The sequence below is a fragment of the Bufo gargarizans genome, chromosome 4 (genome assembly GCF_014858855.1).
Source record: "Bufo gargarizans isolate SCDJY-AF-19 chromosome 4, ASM1485885v1, whole genome shotgun sequence".
In the NCBI taxonomy this organism is placed as follows: domain Eukaryota; kingdom Metazoa; phylum Chordata; class Amphibia; order Anura; family Bufonidae; genus Bufo; species Bufo gargarizans.
Genome location: NC_058083.1, coordinates 503,920,486 through 503,942,386, shown reverse-complemented (window position 1 = coordinate 503,942,386; position 21,901 = coordinate 503,920,486). Strand labels below are relative to the sequence as shown.

At 44.5% G+C, this 21,901-nt stretch overlaps 1 protein-coding gene across 1 annotated transcript in view; it reads left to right on the top strand.

Annotated features, from left to right (window-relative positions):
- The window catches only part of INTS7 (integrator complex subunit 7), a 75,600-nt gene extending 61,590 nt beyond the window's left edge, over nucleotides 1–14,010 (top strand). Inside the window, exons 18-20 of the mRNA XM_044288809.1 lie at nucleotides 1,578–1,676; nucleotides 9,423–9,608; nucleotides 13,600–14,010. Of these exons, the coding sequence (XP_044144744.1) occupies nucleotides 1,578–1,676; nucleotides 9,423–9,608; nucleotides 13,600–13,893 (579 nt within the window). The 3' untranslated portion in view covers nucleotides 13,894–14,010. The remainder of the gene's footprint in view (nucleotides 1–1,577; nucleotides 1,677–9,422; nucleotides 9,609–13,599) is intronic.
- Nucleotides 14,011–21,901: the final 7,891 nt, after the last annotated feature.

The window sequence follows — 21,901 nt, the reverse complement described above, 5'->3', positions numbered from 1 at the left end:
GTCTATACGGAGGCGGCAATACCTAATATGTATACTTTATTTTTATTTATGTATGTTTTACACAATGATTTTATTTTTGAAACAAAAAAATGATGTTTTAGTGTTTCCATAAGAGCCATAGTTTTTTCAGTTTTTGGGCGATTATCTTGAGTAGGGTCTCATTTTTTGCGGGATGAGATGACAGTTTGGTACTATTTTGGCGTACATGCGACTTTTTTGATCACTTCTATTACCTTTTTTGAGAAGTAAGGTGGGCAAAATTTAAATTTTCTCATAGTTTTTATTTTTTTATTTTTATGGCGTTCACTGTGCGGGGAAAGTAACATGACCGTTTTATAGATCAGGTCGTTACGGACGCGGCGATACCTAATATGTGTAGTTTATTTTATTTTTTTAATTTTTATTCAGTGATAAATGTTTGTTTTTTTTATCTTAACTTTTTTCACTTATTTTTTTTATTTTTTCACCCAGACCCACTTGGTTCTTGAAGATCCAGTGGGTCTGATGTCTGTAAAATACAGTACAGAACCTATATAGGTTTCTGTACTGTATTTTACTTACACTGAACAGATCTATGCTTTCAGCACAGATCTGTTCAGCACCATGGACAGCAGGACACCTGAGCAGGCGTCCTGTTGCCATGGGAACCTTCCCCGTCTGCCACAACTTCGCAGACGGGGAAGGGTGAGGACGGGGCTTCGGGGGGCTGTCTGGGGGCTCTCTCCCTCTCCCATCGGGGGGCTGCAAAGGCACAGCAGCCCCCCGATCGGAGAGGGAGGGAGCTCCTTCTTACTGTTAACCTTTTCCATACAGCGGTCCGTACGGACCGCTGTATGGAAAGGGTTAAACGGCTGACATCGCATCAACGATGTCAGCCGTTTATACCAGGGTGCCAGCAATGTGCTGGCACCCTGGTATACCCACTGTACACCAACGATTACGCAATAGGAGGCGGGCGGGGGATCGCGATCCCGCCTGCCGCACCGCCCGCCTCCCGCACCGCCCCCACCGCCTGCGACACCCCCCCCTGCACCACCCGCCGCCATCAAATCATGCAGGGGTGCAGGGGGGGGGTGTACTATATTGATTTTAGGCACTCTAAAGTTTCTGATCCCCGCGGTCAGGGACCGCGGGGATCAGAAACTGCAAAAAGCGCAGCAAACCGCAGGTCTGAATTGACCTGCGGTTTGCTGCGATCGCCGACACGGGGGGGTGTCACCCCCCCCTGGCGTTTTAACAGGATGCCGGCTGAATGATTTCAGCCGGCATCCTGTTCAAATTAACCCCTGCGGCGCCGGAATGCCGATTTTAAAGTCAGGACGTACCGGTACGTCCTTGGTCCTTAAGGACTCGGGAAATAGGGCGTACCGGTACGTCCTATGTCCTTAAGGGGTTAAACAGAAAAATAGAAAAGGCATCTCTCTGGGAAGGCAGAGTACAAAAATGGAAAATTCACTCGAAATAGAAAGGGTTAAGGCATTTTCAGGCCTGGTCATTTAGGGGTTAAAGTTTACAGTATTTCGGATATCTTGTGTGGTAACCTACATTTTTTTTTTATTATTTTGCTTGTTTTTCAGCACACCTCGTGCCTGTGTAACGCAGCCATCCGCCTCCTGAAAGTGCCTCTCTCCTTCCAGAGGTATTTTTTCCAGAAGCTGCAGTCTACGAGCATCAAGGTAAGTCCGTGGTAGGTGTTCTGTAGGCCGAGCGGCGCGGCTGCAGGGAGGAGGCTTCTCCCACTCCTATATATATGTTAATGTGTTGTGGCAAGCTGCCACTGGAGAGCTCGCATGCATTTTACATCTGCAATATCCACCTTATTTTTGGAGAACGAAAATTGCTCCTTTGATGAAAAGCCTTTGGAGCCGGGGCGCGGAACGGCGAGGGGGCGCCTACGATGATTGGGTTTGTAAAACATGTGTCTGGTTTAGGTAATGGTGGTATTACATTTGTAAATTTGTTCTGTAGAGGAGAGGTCTTGTGCTGATTATCCCTCGCTCGCTGCCGGAGGAATCCGCTGCCGCTCTGTAAATGTGAGAGAAGAGCATTCGGAGGACATGGGGCAGGATGAATGAGCATTAAAAATAATCCGCTCCTTTATAATGTACTGTGGGAAATTACCGGTAATATTCTCCTTACACAGGGCCTCCTAGGTGCGACACAATGCACGAAAATGAGGTTTTCACCTTTTTAGATTGCTACTTATTTCTAATGCCGCACATAAGAGATGTAATCCCGCTCTTCATGCACGACATCCTGCGGAGGAGGGCCCGTTATTGCTTTCGCCCAGTGCCCTTAACCCCTTAGTGAGCAGCTATTTTTTTTTCAGTTTTTGCTAAGCAGCCACAACTTTATTATTTTTTCATTGACCTGGCTGTATGAGGCCTAGCTTTGTGCGAGAGAAATTATGTTTTTTGGTGCTGTTTGAGGGTACATAATAAATTACTTTGTACATTATATACATCTTTGTGCGTTGCAGATATAGAAAAGGCTTTATCGCTTACTCTGCAGATATTTCACACTGAATAACCTGTTAAATGACGTGTACAGGTTATTTTGGTCATGCAGATACCGAAATGTTTAACTTTTTTATTTTTTTGCTTTTACGTAAAGTACAGTCGGTAAAGGTATTTCCATATTTTTCGCTCTATAAGATGCACCTATTTATTTATATTTTTTAACTTTTTTATTATGATGAAAACAAGCCCTATCTTACTGGGTCAAAAGTAATACATGTTGGGCAACCCTCTCAACAGAATATATAACAACAAAATGGGTGAGCTTGTTAAAGCTTAACTTTTAATCAACACTAGATATAAAATAATAGCCCTTAAGTATAATAATAGACAAGAATAGGTGCTGTACGAATGTGCCTAAATTACCAGTGCTCAGTAAAAGAGCTACCACTGGGGTCTCCATGATTCCTGTTCTGGGTCTCTGAGCCTTATCTTACCCTGCTTGACCTGGGCTTATACCTGTCAGAGGAGCACCACGATCACCCTATTGTTGGTGACCCCAGTGGATAAATAAAACTCGTCTATCTGGGTATCCCTACCAATTCCCCTATGCAGCCTAGTGACTGCCCAACTTCGTCAATAGAGGTGGGGGGAGACCCCAGTGTCGGACCTATTCGTCCATACGTGTTTCACTGGCCGTAGCCAGATCATCAGGGACCATCAATACAGGCTGAATCTTAAGTAGCAGAGCATCAGACGTTTAGTGCAGGGGTGGCCAACCCCCGGCTCTCGAGCCAAATGCGGCTCTTTGCCTCTTCAAGTGCGGCTCTAGCTGTGGAGCCGGGAAGCAGTCAGACCAGCGCACTCTCCACCCCATGCTCAGATCTCATTTCCTGATCGGGCACCGTTGCTACTCTGCAGCTCCAGCTCGCTCACCACTATGTCATGATGCGCACAGTGTCAGAACGTAGTAGGTGGAGACATGCACTATGACCTGACGCTGTGCGCATCAGGTCACAGACCTGCAGAGTAGCAGGTGCCTGATCAAGAGCCCGTTGCCCGATCAGGAGAGGTAGGCCATTTCTTTAAATTAAAGTACTGAGCATGGGGTCTGATCTAAGCATTGGAGGTTCTGATCTGAGCATAGGGGGGTCCTGATCTCAGCATGGGGGTCTGATCTAAGCATTGGAGGTTCTGATCTGAGCATGGGGGGGTCCTGATCTCAGCATGGAGGGTCTGATCTGAGCTTGGGGGGGTGTCTTTTTTGAGCATGGGGGGGATCATATCTCAGATCAGACCCCCCCAGTCTTCTTCTTCGGACCTCAGATCAGACCCCCCCCCCAGTCTTCGTCGGACCTCAGATCAGACCCCCCCCCCCCAGTCTTCGTCGGACCTCAGATCAGACCCCCCCCCCCCCCCCAGTCTTCGTCGGACCTCAGATCAGACCCCCCCAGTCTTCGTCGGACCTCAGATCAGAAGCCCCCCCTCCCCCGTCTTCGTCGGATCTCAGATCAGACCCTCCCCAGTCTTCGTCGGACCTCAGATCAGACCCCCCCCAGTCTTCGTCGGACCTCAGATCAGACCCCCCCAGTCTTCGTCGGACCTCAGATCAGACCCCCCCAGTCTTCGTCGGACCTCAGATCAGACCCCCCCAGTCTTCGTCGGACCTCAGATCAGACCCCCCCAGTCTTCGTCGGACCTCAGATCAGACCCCCCCAGTCTTCGTCGGACCTCAGATCAGACCCCCCCAGTCTTCGTCGGACCTCAGATCAGACCCCCCCAGTCTTCGTCGGACCTCAGATCAGACCCCCCCAGTCTTCGTCGGACCTCAGATCAGACCCCCCCAGTCTTCGTCGGACCTCAGATCAGACCCCCCCAGTCTTCGTCGGACCTCAGATCAGACCCCCCCAGTCTTCGTCGGACCTCAGATCAGACCCCCCCAGTCTTCGTCGGACCTCAGATCAGACCCCCCCAGTCTTCGTCGGACCTCAGATCAGACCCCCCCCAGTCTTCGTCGGACCTCAGATCAGACCCCCCCCCCCAGTCTTCGTCGGACCTCAGATCAGACCCCCCCCCCAGTCTTCGTCGGACCTCAGATCAGACCCCCCCCCCAGTCTTCGTCGGACCTCAGATCAGACCCCCCCCAGTCTTCGTCGGACCTCAGATCAGACCCCCCCCAGTCTTCGTCGGACCTCAGATCAGACCCCCCCCAGTCTTCGTCGGACCTCAGATCAGACCCCCCCCAGTCTTCGTCGGACCTCAGATCAGACCCCCCCAGTCTTCGTCGGACCTCAGATCAGACCCCCCCCAGTCTTCGTCGGACCTCAGATCAGACCCCCCCCAGTCTTCGTCGGACCTCAGATCAGACCCCCCCCAGTCTTCGTCGGACCTCAGATCAGACCTCAGATCAGCAGCAGGGGGTGTCTCCCTTCTATTGAATTTGCCAGCACTCTACTGCTCAAGCAGGCTTTAGTAGCTTTTACTAGAATATACCAATACAGGCCAGCAGGTGGCAGCACTGTATTGGTATACTATAAATGGAATGTTCTGTGATGGCTTTTTAGCCATCACAGAACACAATGGGCAGTCTAATGATTGCCAATTATAGTCACCCAGGATGACTTAAAAAAAAAAAAAAAAAGGAAACATTTTTGAAAAATCTATAAAAAAAAAAAAAAAATACCCTCCATTCCCCAAAATAAAAATACATAACCAATAAAAAATACACATCTTGGGCATCGCTTCGTGCAAAAACACCTGCACTGTTAAAATATAACAATATTTATCCCATCCAATGACAACAAAAAAAAAAATCGTAAGTAGCAAACACTTAGATTCCTATCATTGATAAGTACAGATCATTCCACAAAAAGGTCCTCACACAGCTCTGTATACATATAGTAACTACAAAAAAGTTATAGGGGTCAGAATATGGTGATGAAAAGAAAAAGAAAAACATTTTTTTTTCCAGTATTAAAACGCAAGAAAAACTATAAAAGTATGATATAATTGTAATCGTATTGACCTGGAGAATGAAGGTAACAGGTCAATATACCGCATAGGGAACAGTATTAAAAAAAATTATAATAAATAAAACTGTTGCAGAATTGCATTTTTTCCATTTCCACTCCATTTGGAATTGTTTTCCAGCTTCCCACCACATCCTATGCAATATTAAATAGTGCCAAAAGTACAACTCGTCCTGCCCTCATAAGGCTATGTGAATGGAAAAATAAAAAGTTATGGCTCTGGGAAGGCGGGGAGTGAAAAAAGAAAATGCAAAAAAACAGAAAATCGCAGGGTCCTCTAAGAGTTAAATGAATGGTGGTGGAACTAGGGGACTAGCCAAAAACCAGCCTGATATGTTGCCCCGCTTTGGAAGATTTGAAGATCCAATAAAGAGATTGTTTTAACTGGACATCATATTGTACCTACATGTGATAGCCGTGTCTATAAACTGCTCTATGGCGGAGGTGAAGGCAGCTTACCTCCCGGTCATTTCTTTATCGGAGCTGAATCTGCAATGTTTGAAGTTAATATATCCTGACTCTTCAGAAACTGGGCCACCAGTCGTAATCCCGGCAGGGTCTTGCCTTAGGATAGTTACATAGTTAATACGGTTGAAAAAAGACAACTTCATATACTGCGGACATCGGCTGCGGAGGGGAACACTGACGGTGGGTCACTGGGTCGCTGGGGGAGACAAAATGTGACTCTGCCTTTTGGTCCATTGCAAATGATTTTTCTCCCCCGTACCCAGATCTGTGAAATTAGAGGGACCATATTTTTCTTTATTACAATTTACATATTTTTTCTTTTTTTTTTTTTTGAATTTTTTGCAATCATATGTTTTGTTTAGTCCACTGAGAAAATGAAAAACCACTACTGGGTTTATTGAATCTAGGCTGTTCCTGTAAGGGCTCATTCAGACGGCCGTATGCTGTCTGCAAAAATACTGAATGCTATCCGTTTTTTGGGAGGATCCGCAAAAAAAAAAACGGATCCGCACAAAAACGGATAGCATTCAGTATTTTTGCGGACCCATAGACTTCAATGGGAAATTTTCCGGTGGGTTGATGCCCAGGGGGCCACCAGCCTGAAAAGTAATGATCTGATGCTCCCCTTCTGACTCTCTAATTCAACTGTATTGCCATCCTGTGGCAACTGGAGTAGGAGGACAGAACATGGCAGCTGGTGCTGGCCACCACAGAGGCGCAGGTACTAGGTGGTGTTTTGTGCTGCTGGGGCATTATTTTGTGCTGCACTGTGGAATTTGGTTCTACTAGGGTGGATTTATGTGCCGCTATATAGTAATGGTGGCTCTGCCTAATTGTGTTGCCCCTCCTTCTGTCAATTTGGACTCTCCTACAACATGGGGCCGCTTTTAGCTTTTTCCAGGGCCACTTTAAGTTCCCAGTCCGCCCCTGCCTCTCACAGGATATTAAAGGATAACTGTCACACTTAGACCCTCATTTCAATTTTCATATATGTAGTTACTAATAACATGATATTCCAGAATCAGTTACTATTAGACTGACTTACCCCATATTTAATAAGATTCAGCCCTTAGCAACCAGCCTGCATAAAACTGCAATTTCACTATTCAGTTAAGATGGCCGCCACTGCCCTCACCCTGAGGCTAATCCTGCCTGCCCTCACTATCCAGTAACATTAGCCCCCTAAAAGTGTCAGTAACCACAGCCCTCCCCCTAAAGGGTTAATCTCCTGCAGCACAAAGGGGTCCTCTTACCACATGTTGCTTTCATTCATACACTGAGCAGATGGCAGATCTCCCTTCCCTGGTCTGCGCTGCTCCAACTCTGCATTGTCCCAGCTCTGCTGAGTGAGGGAGCGTCTGCCAAGCGCAGGGACAGGAAGAAGTGCACACAGCCCAGGCACTGGTATCAGCTGCTGGGGAGGACCTGGCTCTAATCATTTACTTACACTCCCTGACTGTCTGTAATCTGACATTGCAGGCTGCGTGCTTCTGCGTCCTCCGTCCTTCAACACATAGACGGAGCTGATTTTAAGCAGAGGTAAAAGTAGGCAGAACAGGGAACAAAACTGTGGAATTAAGGGGTAATTGAATACACAGTGAAAAGTTGAAATAGGGCCACCAAGGAGATATTAATCACCACAATCCAATACTCCAAAAAAACTAAATACGACAGTTATACTTTAACTTTCCATCTCTTCATTTATCTACTGAGGACTCCTCTGTTCTGTCTACCTCAGGAAGCTCTGTGATACTGGCCATGAGGAATCCGGTTAACGGAGGCTAGTAACATACAATGGTATCCGTCACCCTTAGGCTGCCATCGTTAAAAAAAAAAGTAGTCTTCTTCACTACTCCTTGCCTTTTTTTCCCTCTTGTGGTATAATAATGTATACTGGGCAGAGGAGGCTAAAAGGACGCTCTTGGCCTCAGTCTGTCAGTGGAAGCTGAAGGGCACATCGGTACGTTTCCCTTTGTGCATAAGAAGCTTGATGTGAACAGACCCTTATCCGGTCATTTCATATCTAACCTTGGTCACTTCTTTTAAAGAGGACCTGTGCACTCTTCTGACATGTCTATTTTAGTAAATAATCCCCTTCCCCATTATGTAACAAGTCTGGGGCATCTTGTCTCATAGGGGCCTTGTGGTGTTCCTGTTATTTCTTCTGGAAATGTAACAATAAATTGACAACTAGGTGTGTGTCCCTATACACTGACTCTGCCCAGTCACCCCCAACTGGTAACCGCACGTTGGCCCAGTGGTCAGCACCGGTGCCTGGCAGCATCCAACCGGGAACGTTTATACACAACTGTGTGATATGCTCGATTTTTTTTTTTTTTTTTTTTTAATATATATATATATATACCTGCTGATTATTAGTTTCATGTTCCCCTTAAAAAGGACCTGTCACCTCTCCCGACGTGTCTGTTTTGGTAACGACATGCATTCCCCCCAAAAAAAATAAAAAAATTCTGTAAGATCTTTTCTTGTAAATCTAGATGTGTCGTTTCCTCTGTTGTTCCTTCTGGAAATTTGCATGCAGTTTGTTCTCCCCAGGTTTGCTTGGCTTTCGTCTGGCTACACTCCAAAAACATACTGATGGGGCAGTTAGATCGTGAGCTCTACTGGGGACAGTGAGTGGTGAGAATGTCTGCAAAGCACTGCGGAATATGTCAGCACTATAAAAGTGCGTAAAATAAATAACACCGGCTTTCCAGAAGGAACAACAGAGGAATGCCATAGACGAGACTGGTACAATACCACTAATATAGGTGCAAGTTATTATGGCATCGAGGAAGACACAACCGACACTCCAAGTGTAAGCTCATCCTCCACCCTCTCCATGGTGAGCTATTCTCGGGGCTTCTCCACCCCAGGTCGCCCACCATAATTTCTCTTCCCAGTCCCGGTCTCGTATATGCATGATCCAAAACCCCATGTATCGCTGAAACCACTCCTCCCAACACAGCCTAGATATTCATAGGCCAAGTTACACCGCAGTAGTCCTATAAGATACCCACTTGTCCCGACAGGTCCTCTTTAAGGGACACCAAACTGGTTGTCGGCAAATATAGGAAATAATGGGTGTCACACAGTTGTGTATAAATGTTCCTGGAGGTTTTCTGAGCTGGAAAGGGGAGAAAAAAGTAAAGATCAAAGGAGCTGGGATCATTCTGGACTAATTGTAAGTAATCCATTGAAGAAAACTACCTGTGTATAGTCAGCCTGATAACAGGGAGCAATAGATTGCACTCAGCTGCACAGTAAATGGAAGATAGTCTCCTGGTCTAGTGCCTAAGTAATTATTTTTTTTTGTTGTTGTTATGTTTTTGTTTTTTTTACTTGCATCCACTTTCATCTAAATGCAGATAGCCATGATGCTATGTTAAGGTGTGTACATACTGGCCACCTACCTAAAGCTTCAGCTATGCAGACTACAACTAATGGCATCTTCTTTCTTTTGGATTAGCTGGCCTTGTCTCCATCACCACGAAATCCTACAGAGCCTATAGCTGTACAGAGCAACCAGCAGATGGCCCTGAAGGTGGAAGGGGTGGTTCAGCACGGCTCCAAACCGGGGTTGTTCCGTAAGATCCAGTCTGTCTGCCTCAGCGTCTCCTCCACACTGCAGAGCAAACCGGGACAAGACTATAAAGTAAGTGGAGGCTCTCCTAGCTCAAAGTATGTTCCCTTCAGTGGTTTTAAAGTGGATCGCCAGCGTAGTCTCTGGCTTGTGACACCCACTAGTTCCCAGACAATAGAAATAGCTTTTATTGTGATTGCTGTAATTCCTCAGAAGTGATTTGTTGTTCTACAAGGACAGAATGTAAAGAATGTGTCTGTACAGAGTATCCTACATAATAAAATCCCTGTGTGAGTGCGCTGTGTCCGTGTGTGTGTACGCATTCGCCGCACAGACCTCTGGGAATTGAAGTCCTGATGAGCGGTCATGAAGGAGACGCGTGCATGCGCGGACACAGCGCTCCACACAATCGCGCCGGCAAGCTCGATACGGCGCACCACCCACGCGCCATTCAGTTTTTCGCCGCCGCCTACAGCAGCGCACCTGCAACCGCCTACATGCCATTTAGTGCGCCGAGTCTGTGTGTACCCAGTATTACACTGGGCATGCACGGACACAGAGCTCCACACAAGCACGCCAGCAAGTAGGATACGGCGCTGAAGAAGCCATCTGCACCGCCCACACACCATTCAGTTTGTCGGCAGCGCCTCTACCAATTAGGATACGGAGCCTGCACCGCCCTCACCTGCGTGCTGGCAAGCAGGTCGGACCACCGCCATTTGAGTTAGTCAGTCACAGCGCCATTTCTGTTAGTCAGTCACAGCACTATAACCCAGAGAGGAGCCCCTGTCAGCAGTCTGACCTACCAGCCTAAAAAAAACAATAAAACAAGAAATACAATGTGGTCAAATTCCCTTGCTATTTAATATAGACTGTTCCTACTAATGTTTATGCACTACTGTTCTAGCGCCCGTTATTGTAATGGGCTTAATGTCTAGTATAGTATAAATTCAGATTTCTCTTCAAAAGGGTTCTCCACATTTTTTTAAAGTCCGCTCAGACTACCACAAACACTGCATATTTTTGCCCCATATACCTGTTTTCCATGTCAGCACTTTCCTTCCCCTGTTCTCGGCATCACTGCATCCTGGCAGGATGTTTACATGCAGAACTTCCTGTTTTCATCAGCTTCCTTCTGGGTTTTGTAACCTATCCCGGCATGATTTGCCATAAATGTCTAGAGGAGAATAATCATTAAAAGGAATTTTCCGCCTTATAGATATTGATGACCTGTCCTCTAGATAGGTAATCAGTATCAGATTGATCGGCGCCTGACACACCAGAAACATAAAAACTGATGGAGCCGGAAGCAGAAGACTCTCTCTACTATATAGTGGCCTTAATGGTGTACTACATTCAACTGAATGGTTTCTGAGCCATAGTACAATATCACAGCTGGTGGTCTTAAATGGATTATCCATTGAATAATGTAAAAAATTAAAACCATACACAATCTCTAGTGCATGTCCACATCTTTCTAACAAACCTTGAACCAGCCCTGTACCTCACATGGATCCAGAGATCTCCCCATTCATTGCTCCAATTGCTCTGCTAGATTTATTTCAAGCTGTCAGCTTAGAGGGTGTGTCCTTTCTGCTTCAGCTGGTGGCAGTTAAAGGATAGAACTGGGCATGTGCTTCCGTCTCTGAGTAGGACAGATAAGTTCGAAAAAAGAGCAAACAGCAGGTGGCGCCATACAGATAGTTTTTATTGAATAACTCAGCAGCTGGAATACATTTTTAATCACATGCAATTACAAAAGTATTTAGATCCAGGTGCTGGTTTGAAAAATGTATAATATTTTTTTTTTGTGGGACAACCCGTTTAAGTTCATAACTAGCAGATATAGAAATGACAAGATTTACTGGATCTTTTCCCACAAAACTATATATCGGGCTTTCAGATTACATTGCATTTTGCGGTGACAGATCCTCACTAAGGCCATAAAACATCTTCTACAGGATCTGTATAATTAGTACCAAGAACAGGAATGGATTTTGTTTGGGGAGCAATTAAGATATGCATAGCATAACTAGTACGACACGGTATCAGTTCCCCTTGTCTAAAGTCATCACCTGGCTCTAGCCAAAGCTACAGCATTCACTGTGCATTAAATGTGTTACAATATTAGCATCAGACTTCTTTTATAGATGTAGATTTTTATTTTAGCATAAAAAGAAATCTATGCACCGCTGCCGCCGTGAAGAGTTCTTTTACATTCATGTATTCAGAACCTCACAGATTTCTGGCCTCGGAGCAAGACCTCATGAGGCAGCTTCATCTCTAAACCAGCACATGGCCGACGGCGCCCTGATGCCAAGTGACACGTCTTGGAGATGTATTCATTGGTAATGCCTTGGCGCAGCCCTTGCAGATTTTCCTCCTGGCGCTGCTCCTCACTGAACCTTGCCTTATTAAACTGAACGTCACCAGGATTGTCTTGTAAAGGGTTAATAGAAGGGGGAGGTAATGGTGCGGGTTCCAGGCTGCACAATGAGGGACATTTCCAGAGAAAATAGGTTTTCCACAGCGATTAGCTTAGAATCCGGCAGTCCATTTACTGAGGTAGGTTGGAATTTACTGACTGCAGGTAGGTTTGCTAGCTTCCCACTGAAGGGTGCTGTCTGCAGAGGACAATAAGGACTTCTTTGTAAAAATTTGTGATTGCATGTAGTTCTTGTTCATATGGTTGATCAGTGGATTGCATGGTAATAGAACATGCATTGTGGAAGAAGACAGAGAAAGGCGGTAGTATTTGTGGCCTGTTGGTCAGTAGCCGTAAGTGTCGCCCAACATGACTGCCCGTCTCTCAAGGTTCCTCTCAGACATAGATATGTATAACCTGAAGGACCTGTTCACAATACCAATGTCTGAGGGAGACATAATACACAATGTAAATATAATATATATACATACCGGTAAATATAAAAATTCTAATATAAAATAAGCTGCCAGATGCTACCATTTTTTGCGCCTGGTATGGAACTCAGTGGTTAGCATTGATGCTTTGCCTGCATCTGAATGGAGCCTGTGTGTTCTCCCTGTGGTTGCATGGGCTTCCTCCCAGAAACCAAAAAGTTAACTTAGAATTCATGCTGTAAGGCCGAACGGGGACAGGTGCCGATGTACAGGAGGCAAGTCTCTGTACAGCACTGTGGAATATGCTGGTGCTGTATAAAAGAATAAAATCTCTCCCATAGACTTCAATTGAGAGAGACCGTTCTTGGGGCCACCTCTTTGCTGGGGTCAGACCCTCACTGATGAGATGTTGATAACCCACCTACTGTATAATTTGTCTTTGGTGGAAAAAGTCTTTTGCCTTCTGAGGGTCCTTCCACCACACCCCCACCGCCACCCATCAGCTCGTATCCCTGGGGAAAGCCTCACCTGACCTCTGTATGGCAACCACTGAAATGCATAGATGAGATGCCTCACTTAGTGGCGCCATGTGTGGGCTCATAGAGGGGACCCTTATCTATGACATCTGTATGCTCTAGTATAGAGGGTTGTCTTAAATTTGAAGTACATTGTGTACTTTAAAGGCTATGTACACCTTTGGGGGCAATTTTATTTATTTATTATTGCGCTGTACTTATTTTGAGCTAAAAAAATAATTTTAATTGATCTTTATTAACAATATTTTTCTGTACAGAGCTGAGATGCTCCAGTAGCTGCCTTTTTGTCTTTTCCGTCATCTGAGGAGCTGAGGGACTCCTTATCTCCGCTTTCTCATATTATAAACACTCATTATAGCTCAGTCCTTATCTTACTGGTAAGAATGTGGCTTAAAGAAGTGTTTATAACCTCTCAGTAGTTTAGAGATAAGGTTTATTACATGACCGGCATAACGTGAATGTGAAAGTACCAGTCACACAGTTAGAAAACCAGTTAACCCTTTCTGACAGAATGGTTCAATATTTATAATTGAAAATATGAATTTTAGCCAACATGTAATAAAATATAATAGCCAGCAAAGGTGTACATAGCCTTTAAAGAGACAGTCCTGTTAAAATGAGTAATGCCTCTGGCTTTGACAAGACAATTATTTTCTGTTCATATCTAGTTGCCAGCAGAAGGGGTGAGGAGTGAGATAGAGCAGCGGGTCGAACCCCACAACGACTACTTCAGCACCCAGTTCCTGTTAAACCTGGCTGTCCTCGGAACGCACCAGATCACCGTAGAAGCATCTGTCGTGGACTCTAACGGCATTCTGTGGAAGACAGGCCCTAAGACCACCATCTTCGTAAAGTCCTTGGAAGACCCTTATACTCAGCAAGTAAGACTGCAGCAACAGCCCCAGGTCCAGCAGCCCCCGCAGCAGCCGCCGCCGCAGCGAAACGCGTACTCGAGATTCTAAGGATCCGGCAGGCAGAAGGAAGGCTTTGTTCCTGCTCAATGAATGGATTTCCTTTTTATGTTTCTCACAAGTGTAGAAAAATCTTTTTCTATAAAATATCAATGTAATATACCCGAGCATTGTGTGCGTTGTTTATTTCATTCATAACCAGGAGTGCACTCTAGCGTTGCACTTACAATGCGGAGAGATCACATCAAGTTCAGCCGCATTATATGAGACAGCAGCCATGACAGCCTATTCTATGGAAACACTTGTGAGGTCATTGATGCCTATGAAGACCTTGGCATGATTTAAAATTAGTACAAATTCATGTGAGACAGAATTCACTTTGTTTCCGACCAGAAGAGGGAGAGGCGCACCATAGTTGGGTGCTAGCGGGGCCAACACTAAACGTGGCACGCTGTGTTCACATCCCCTTGTCATCATTGTGCCGTCTCACCCTCCTTTGTTCTATTGTTCATGCCCTCTGTATTAATTCTCATGGGCACACGTCTTGTATCTGTTGATCACAGTCATTGCAGTTATAGAACTTGACTTCATACATGGATGCAAACCTTGACTTCTCTAGTAAAGTTGGGGTCAAACCAGCTGGAGGTGGGGTGCCGGCCCCGAAAAGATGCAGTGCAATGGTGCATGAAACCTTGGTCTTTCCTTATTCAGTCTTATGCACCATGTCCTGGACTGTTTCCCTGGTCACATGCCAGGCTGGCAGTCAAAGGTATCATGGCAGCTTCATTTTGCTTTTCTTAAAGGGGATCTCTATATTTACAAATTTCACATATCAGAAGATGACATTTTTGTTTAATCCATTTACTGTAGGGAGCCATCACTATGAGGTTGCTTTGTCATGGCAGATGCGGTCAGGGTGGTGAGCCTCCCTAGTGACTGCTACAAAGAAGAGCTCAGCTGATTTGATATGACCCCAGCATCTTCTGCTGTCCACGGGGAGCTGTGTAGAAATCTATGGCAGACTTCCATAGGAGCACACAATCTCCCATAGGCTGCAATATCAATTCATTGCAGTCTATGGGAGAAGTGATTGCATGTTCTAGTCCCCTATGGGAACTTAAAAAAATAAATAAAAAGGCATAAACAATTTTTATATATATTTATACAGTATACTGTATGGAATATCAAAAAGAGCTTATACGGTGGGGTATCCTGAAGGGAGTTGAATGCAATTACAGCACCCTTCTGTTGGCACACTGAGCGTGTTATTCTGAAGGAGCTTTGAGAACATCTAGCACTCTGAAGATACTGGTAAACCAAGTGTGGTATCCTGAAGGCACCTTGAGATTATCTAGTGTGCTTTTCAGTTGAATACATGGTAAGAGCAATACACCAACTTAGTATCCTGAAGACCCTGCTGTGTATCCTCTAGCCATCTTCTGTTGGACAGTATATTTACAACTCTACCACCTTCTGGTGTACCACGGGCAGCATCCTGAAGAGGCCATGACGTAACTATCTGCTGCTACTTAGCTGTCAGGTTTGATATGTTGGTAACCAACATAGAAACTATGTGAGTTTACTTTCACATCAGCGTTTTTTCTTTTCCGGTATTGAGACCTGGCAGAGGATTTTAATACAGAGGAAAATGCTTCCATTTTGTCCCCATTCATTGTCAATGGGGACAAAACTGAACTGAATGGAATGGAATTCTCAAAAATGCCTCCAGCAGCTGGTAATGGTTTACCTTCAAAGGCATCAGGGGTCATATATGATGTTCGTCCTGCGTAACAATAGTCGCAGAGGGCATTTTTGCGGTTATTTTAACACCAGTGCGACAATATTTTGTTGCCAATTCCAACAGATGGGTGGAGTGGGAGCCTGTTGGGACTGGAACTCCAGCTCCAGCAAATTTATTAGTTTTTCACCTGGAAAGAGGCAAAAAAGTAGACAAAAATGACACCAGCCATGGGCTGGCAGGGTTTTTAAGACAGATGCACTGACTGCATGCAATATATGCGCCCTATTTAATTCCTCTATTGTTCTCCACCCTCTGATAACTTTAACATCTGCTGCTCTGGAAGAATTCACACGTCTCTGGATTGCTTATATGTAAAACCCACAGGTTACGTATTAATTATTATATAATTTGCATTCCTACCAGCCATGCTCTTGGGGCCAGTGTCAATACCTGGCAAATCTAAGCAGATTCCCGTCCTAGGTGGCCCATGGAGATTTGGGTAAACATACTCCTGGCTTGTCAAACGAGCACGTGGTAATCAGTGGGCGCAGTGGCCAAGTACACTTAGACCATAGCACTGTTAAGATACATTGCTTTCTCCTGTGCTAGTGTAGTCATGTCCAATAAGTGATGCGGTAGTCATACATCCATTAGATATAATCCTGATCTGGGAGGATTCCACTTCCTCTTTCCTGAGAAACAAAACCCTGGCTAAGGTTTCACATAATGACACAGATGTGGACATTAACTGTCGAATGCTCAATAGTTAATATAGGAATGGTATTTTATTCCCTATACAGGTACCGGCATAGCATTTACCATACAGTCCTGCTGCTGTTTACTTCACTCATCCTTTTGAAGAACCCGTCTGAAGAGAACCCATCACCAGGACAGACGTGCCTTGTGAGAATGCATCCTATTCTGGTTAGAAATCTGTAAAAGGGGTCAGGAAGGCATCATTTATTAAGACTGGAGTTTTAGACGCTGGTCTTAATAACCACTATCCCTGGCGGTGGATCTGCCGAAGTTATGAAGAGGCGCCAGCCTCTACATAACTTTGACGTATCTAGCACCAGTCTAAATGTAAGCCAGCTTTCTTGCCGGCGTAGATTTAGACCATTTTCTGCGCCTAAAGCTACTTTCACACTGGCGGCAGCAGGATCCAGCAGGCTGTTCCGGACAGCCTGCCGGATCCGTGCTAACGCTAGCCCACCGTGCTTCCGGAAGTCCGCTCTGGTCTCATTCACTATAATGGGAGAGGGCCAGAGGTCCGGCCGCAGCACGGCAAACAAGCCGAGAGGCGGCCGGACAAAAAACCGCAGCATGCTGTAGTTTTTGTTGGGCTGCTTCTCGGCATGTTTGCCATGCTGCGTCTGGACCTCCGGGGGAGCGGTGGGTATTTCTGGATAGTAAATGAACCCCAAATTGTGTGTGTTTTTTGCACCCCAAACAGTTTTGTATTACCAGACAGAACCTCCATGCAGCAGTTATTGATAATCAAGTTTTATATGTGTTTCAAGGTCAAGACAAAGACCGGGTTGTGCTATTCGAGTCTGACTACAGAGGAGACTGCTTGTAGTCAGGATCCAATACTTAACCACAGGATTCTGTACACCGGCAGCACATAGACTCAGCAGAGAAATGGGACCAATATGGCAAAATAGATACATTTCAGCCTGGATCGAGCGCTAATAGTTGCATTACCTTCTACATGTTATATCCATTTTTAGAATATATTGGTGACAACCAATATGGCCGCCAGTACAACTCTCACAGGCCCTTCAACTAGTTTTGACACACCGTAATTGACAAATCTGCCAAGATAAGCAATAATAATATTCTGAGAATGGTGGGTAATAACATGCAAAGACCTCTTCACCCCCAGTTTGTAGGTAGGTGCTCATGTTAGTACCAAAATAACAGTTAAAGGGCTATTACATTATATATAATTAAAATGTGACCAATTCGCAAAGACAAAAAAAGGATAAAACCATCCTGCACAATCTGATAAATAAATATGCAGATGTATATGGCCACCACTGAAGAAAAAAACAATATCACAGCACCTCATAACATTAAGGCCCCATTCACACGTCCGCACATCGGCTCTGGAAATGCGGACCCGCGGACAAGAATAGGCATATTCTATTAGCGCTGGCGATGTGCGGTCCGCAAAACACGTTATGGACGTGTCAATGGAGCCTTAAGGGGTTGTGTTACTTCAGCAAATAGCATTTATCATGTAGAGAAAGTTAATTAAAAGCACTTACTAATGTATTGTGATTGTCCATATTGTCTCCTTTGCTGGCTGGATTTATTTTTCCATCACATTATACACTGCTCGTTTCCATGGTTAGGACAACCCTGCAATCCAGCAGCAGTGGTCATGCTTTCATACTTTAGGAGCCCGTAGCTTTTTTCTATAGTGTGCAAGCACGACCACTACTGAAGGATTGTAGGGTGGTCGTAACCATGGAAACAAGCAGTGTATAATGCGATGGAAAAATGAATCCAGCCAGCAATGGAGGCAAAATGGACAATAACAATACATTAGTAAGGACCTTGTATTAACTTTTAACTTTATCTACATGATGAGTGCCATTTGCTGATGTGAGACAACCCCTTTAAATACATAGATTATATATAAACTAATACCCAATTTTTCCATGATAAATAAATCTGGGCAAATATATTTTGATCAAAACACATCTGTGCCCACCGAGCACGGCAAGGTGACCTCAGTCTACACAGAAACCTACTCTATTTAATACAGCAGTGCTGTATCTCTTGACAGTGGGCATCTACATTCAGGAGAGCAGAGGTAACAAGTAGCAACACAGTATATGTGCATGTTATGCTCTCCTGAATGTAGATGCCCACTGGCATAGAGATAGGTATTCAATAGTGTAGGTTCCTGTGTGGACTGAGGTCACCTTGCCGTGGTAGGTGGGTACAGATGTGTTTTGATCAAAAGATATTTGCTCAGAGTTATTAAGGATATCAAAATTGGGTATTAGTTTATAAATAGCTATTATATTTAGTGCTATAAGTATAAAATATAAGAAAAAGAACTGGATCGCACATCCTCAATACTATGCTTTTATCTAACTGCTTCTCAGCATAATTAACATTGCTTCTCAGCGCAATATAACGTATACCTACCCCTATGCTATATATTGTGCATGAGGCATTAGTATACAATTTGATCAAAAAGCATAGGCCCACTCACCGCGACATGGTTGCCTCCCTGAATGGGACCCTAAACTAAATTTGGCGCAGCACTGCACGGCGACCACCAACGCAGCAGCATCGCCCCAGCAGGCAGCAGGACCCAGAAGCCAAACAGCACCCCCGCTGTCTGGCAAAGCCACCTTGGCACTGGCCCCCACCAATCCCATCAGGACAGCACCAAAGCAAAAAATGGCCGCCGTGCAGTACTGCACCATGTGAACAGGTGTGGAACCAACCCCATCACATCCTCTCAGGAACTCCAACTGAGAGGTAGGAATTTGTACGCTTATGCAGACTCCTGCTAATTAAAAGCACGTGGGCCGAATAGGGAGGAGTGCTGATACCAGTGGCGGGAAGAATATAGATTGTACTGAACCTGAACGTATAAAATATAAGAAAAATAACTGGATCGCACATCCTCAATACTATGCTTTTATCTAACTGCTTCTCCATTTAGTGCTATAAGATTGCTGTTATATTCTGTTTTATCATTTTCCAATTCGCTTTCAATGTAAATTCCTTGCAGTATCAAGATCTCCGCTTGTCTTGCAATTCAAAACGAACATTGTTTTCTTCCAGGGGCAAAAAATTACAGGCGCCTGATTCGTTAGTATTTTGTAACAGACCGTGCACCATCCATTCAATGACTACAAGCGGAGGTTTTGAAAATATAGAAGGTATATTGGAATGTTGTAGAACATTCTTTTACAGAATAAAGCCATTTTTTGTGAAACCAAAATTAACTTTCTAATGTCTTGAATTTTTGGTTACCTGGGGTTGTAAATCAACCCACTTGCCCCATAGAAACATAGAATGTGTCGGCAGATAAGAACCATTTGGCCCATCTAGTCTGCCCAATATACTGAATACTATGGATAGCCCCTGGCCCTATCTTATATGAAGGATGGCCTTATGCCTATGAGTATGATAGAAATACTAGAGAAGATGAAGCAGGGTAATTACGGTGTGATACATCCCTGAAATCAGCCGAGCACACTCTAATAGCCAATATCTCTCCATAATGTTATTAGAAAATCTGAACAATGAAAGACAAGCTGATATTCCGTAATGGATAGCAGAAACCAGATACCTATGTAATACTCTACAGGGCACACAGTAATGGTGTCTGGTACATACATTGATTTAAAGAGACATAAAAAGTTACCTTTAAATGAGAATAATTTAATTTGTCAATAATTCAACCACTTGGAAGGGTATTCCAGTAGGTACAAGTTATGTGTGGATAGGGGATAACAATTAGATCGGTGGGGTTCCTACAGCTTGGACCCTCACTGATCTTGAGAACCGGGGCCCGTACCACCCCAACCCCCCCTTGCTACTTTGCCCAGATTGTAGGCTGTAAGCCGAGGAGAGGCATGGATCATGTGATGGACCATGTGATGAGCGCAGTGATGTCATCAAAGGTCCTTTACCTATGTCCGGAAGAAAGTAGAGAAGCCGGGCGGCGCGTACAAGTGGATTAAGGTGAGTTAAATTTTTATTTATTTATTTTTAACCCTTTCAGCCCTATTGTACTATGTACTGTATTCAGAATGCTATTCTTTTCCCTTATAACCATGTTATAAGGGAAAATAATACAATCTACACAACACCTAACCCAAACCCGAACTTCTGTGAAGAAGCTCGGGTTTGGATACCAAACATGCCGATTTTTCTCATGCACGTGCAAAACGCATTAAAATGTTTTGCACTTGCGCAGAAAAATCGCACATTTTCCCACGACGCACTCGCATCTTATCCGGCCTAAATCCATGACGCCCGTGTGAAAGAGGCCTAACAGTTTGCAGTGAAGGTCCAGTTGGGTGTTACCAATTTGGGGGGGGGGGGGACACTCGCAGCACTAATTTGATAGTGTCAGACTGTGCATGGACACACATTCAATTGCTACATTCAATTTGTAACTTCTAGAAGGAATAATAAAGGAATGCTATGACATAGAATCATAAGAATAGATGCCCCAGAATTGTTATTACATGGGGGATGCAATTAGTTGCTAAATCAGACCTGTCAGGAGAGGTGATAAGTCCTCTTTAAGACTTTTAATAAGTATTAAAAAATAAATAAAGATAAATTATTAATAAATACATAAAGTGTTGTTATTATTATTATTATTACTACGCAAAACAGGCCCCAGCTTCTTAAGGCATTAGGATACAGCCTTATGTTCCACTTCTGATTTTGGCTTCAGAAACCTATGGCTGTATTCTTTAGTATATGTTGGATATGTTACTTGTAACATTATACAATTTCCATATACCAGTTCTGTGACGTCATGTAGTTTTATATTTAGTCACTAGATGGCAGAACACTTGGGCTGTTGTTACAGCCAGTTTATCAGCATTGATTGTGCTAGAAGGCACCATTTGTAATTCATTTTTCTGAGCGAAGGGCTCCGATGTTCTGCTTTTGCATGGACGGTATCCAGCCATGATGGGGCCTACAAAGAAGTTATAAAATTCCATAGCAAAACTTAAAAGGAAACCCAAACCTCACTGAGTTCTCTACCAAATGTACGGGATTTGGGCCCGTTAGCTCTCCTTAAATGGAGTATGTTTTAGTAAATACTCGTTCCCGCCATAAAATAAAATAGAATAAAAAAAATCTGGAGCATTATCCCTTAACCCCTTAGTGACCACACGCATTTTTTAAGGGTACTTTCACACTAGCATTAGGCCCCTTTCACATGGGCGAGATTTCCATTGCCCCCGCACCAAATCCGGACCCATTCATTTCTATGGGGCTGTGCACATGAGCGGTGATTTTCACGCATCACTTGTGCGTTGCGTGAAAATCGCAGCATGCTCCTCTTTGTGAGTTTTCCAAGCAACGCAGGCCCCATAGAAATGAATAGGAGCTGCGTGAAAATTGCAAGCATCCGCAAGCAAGTGCGGATGCGGTGCGATTTTCACGCACGGTTGCTAGGAGACGATCGGGATGGGGACCCGATCATTATTATTTTCCCTTATAACATAGTTATAAGGGGAAAATAATAGCATTCTTAATACAGAATGCATAGTACAATAGGGCTAGAGGGGTTAAAAAATAAAATAAATAATTTAACTCACC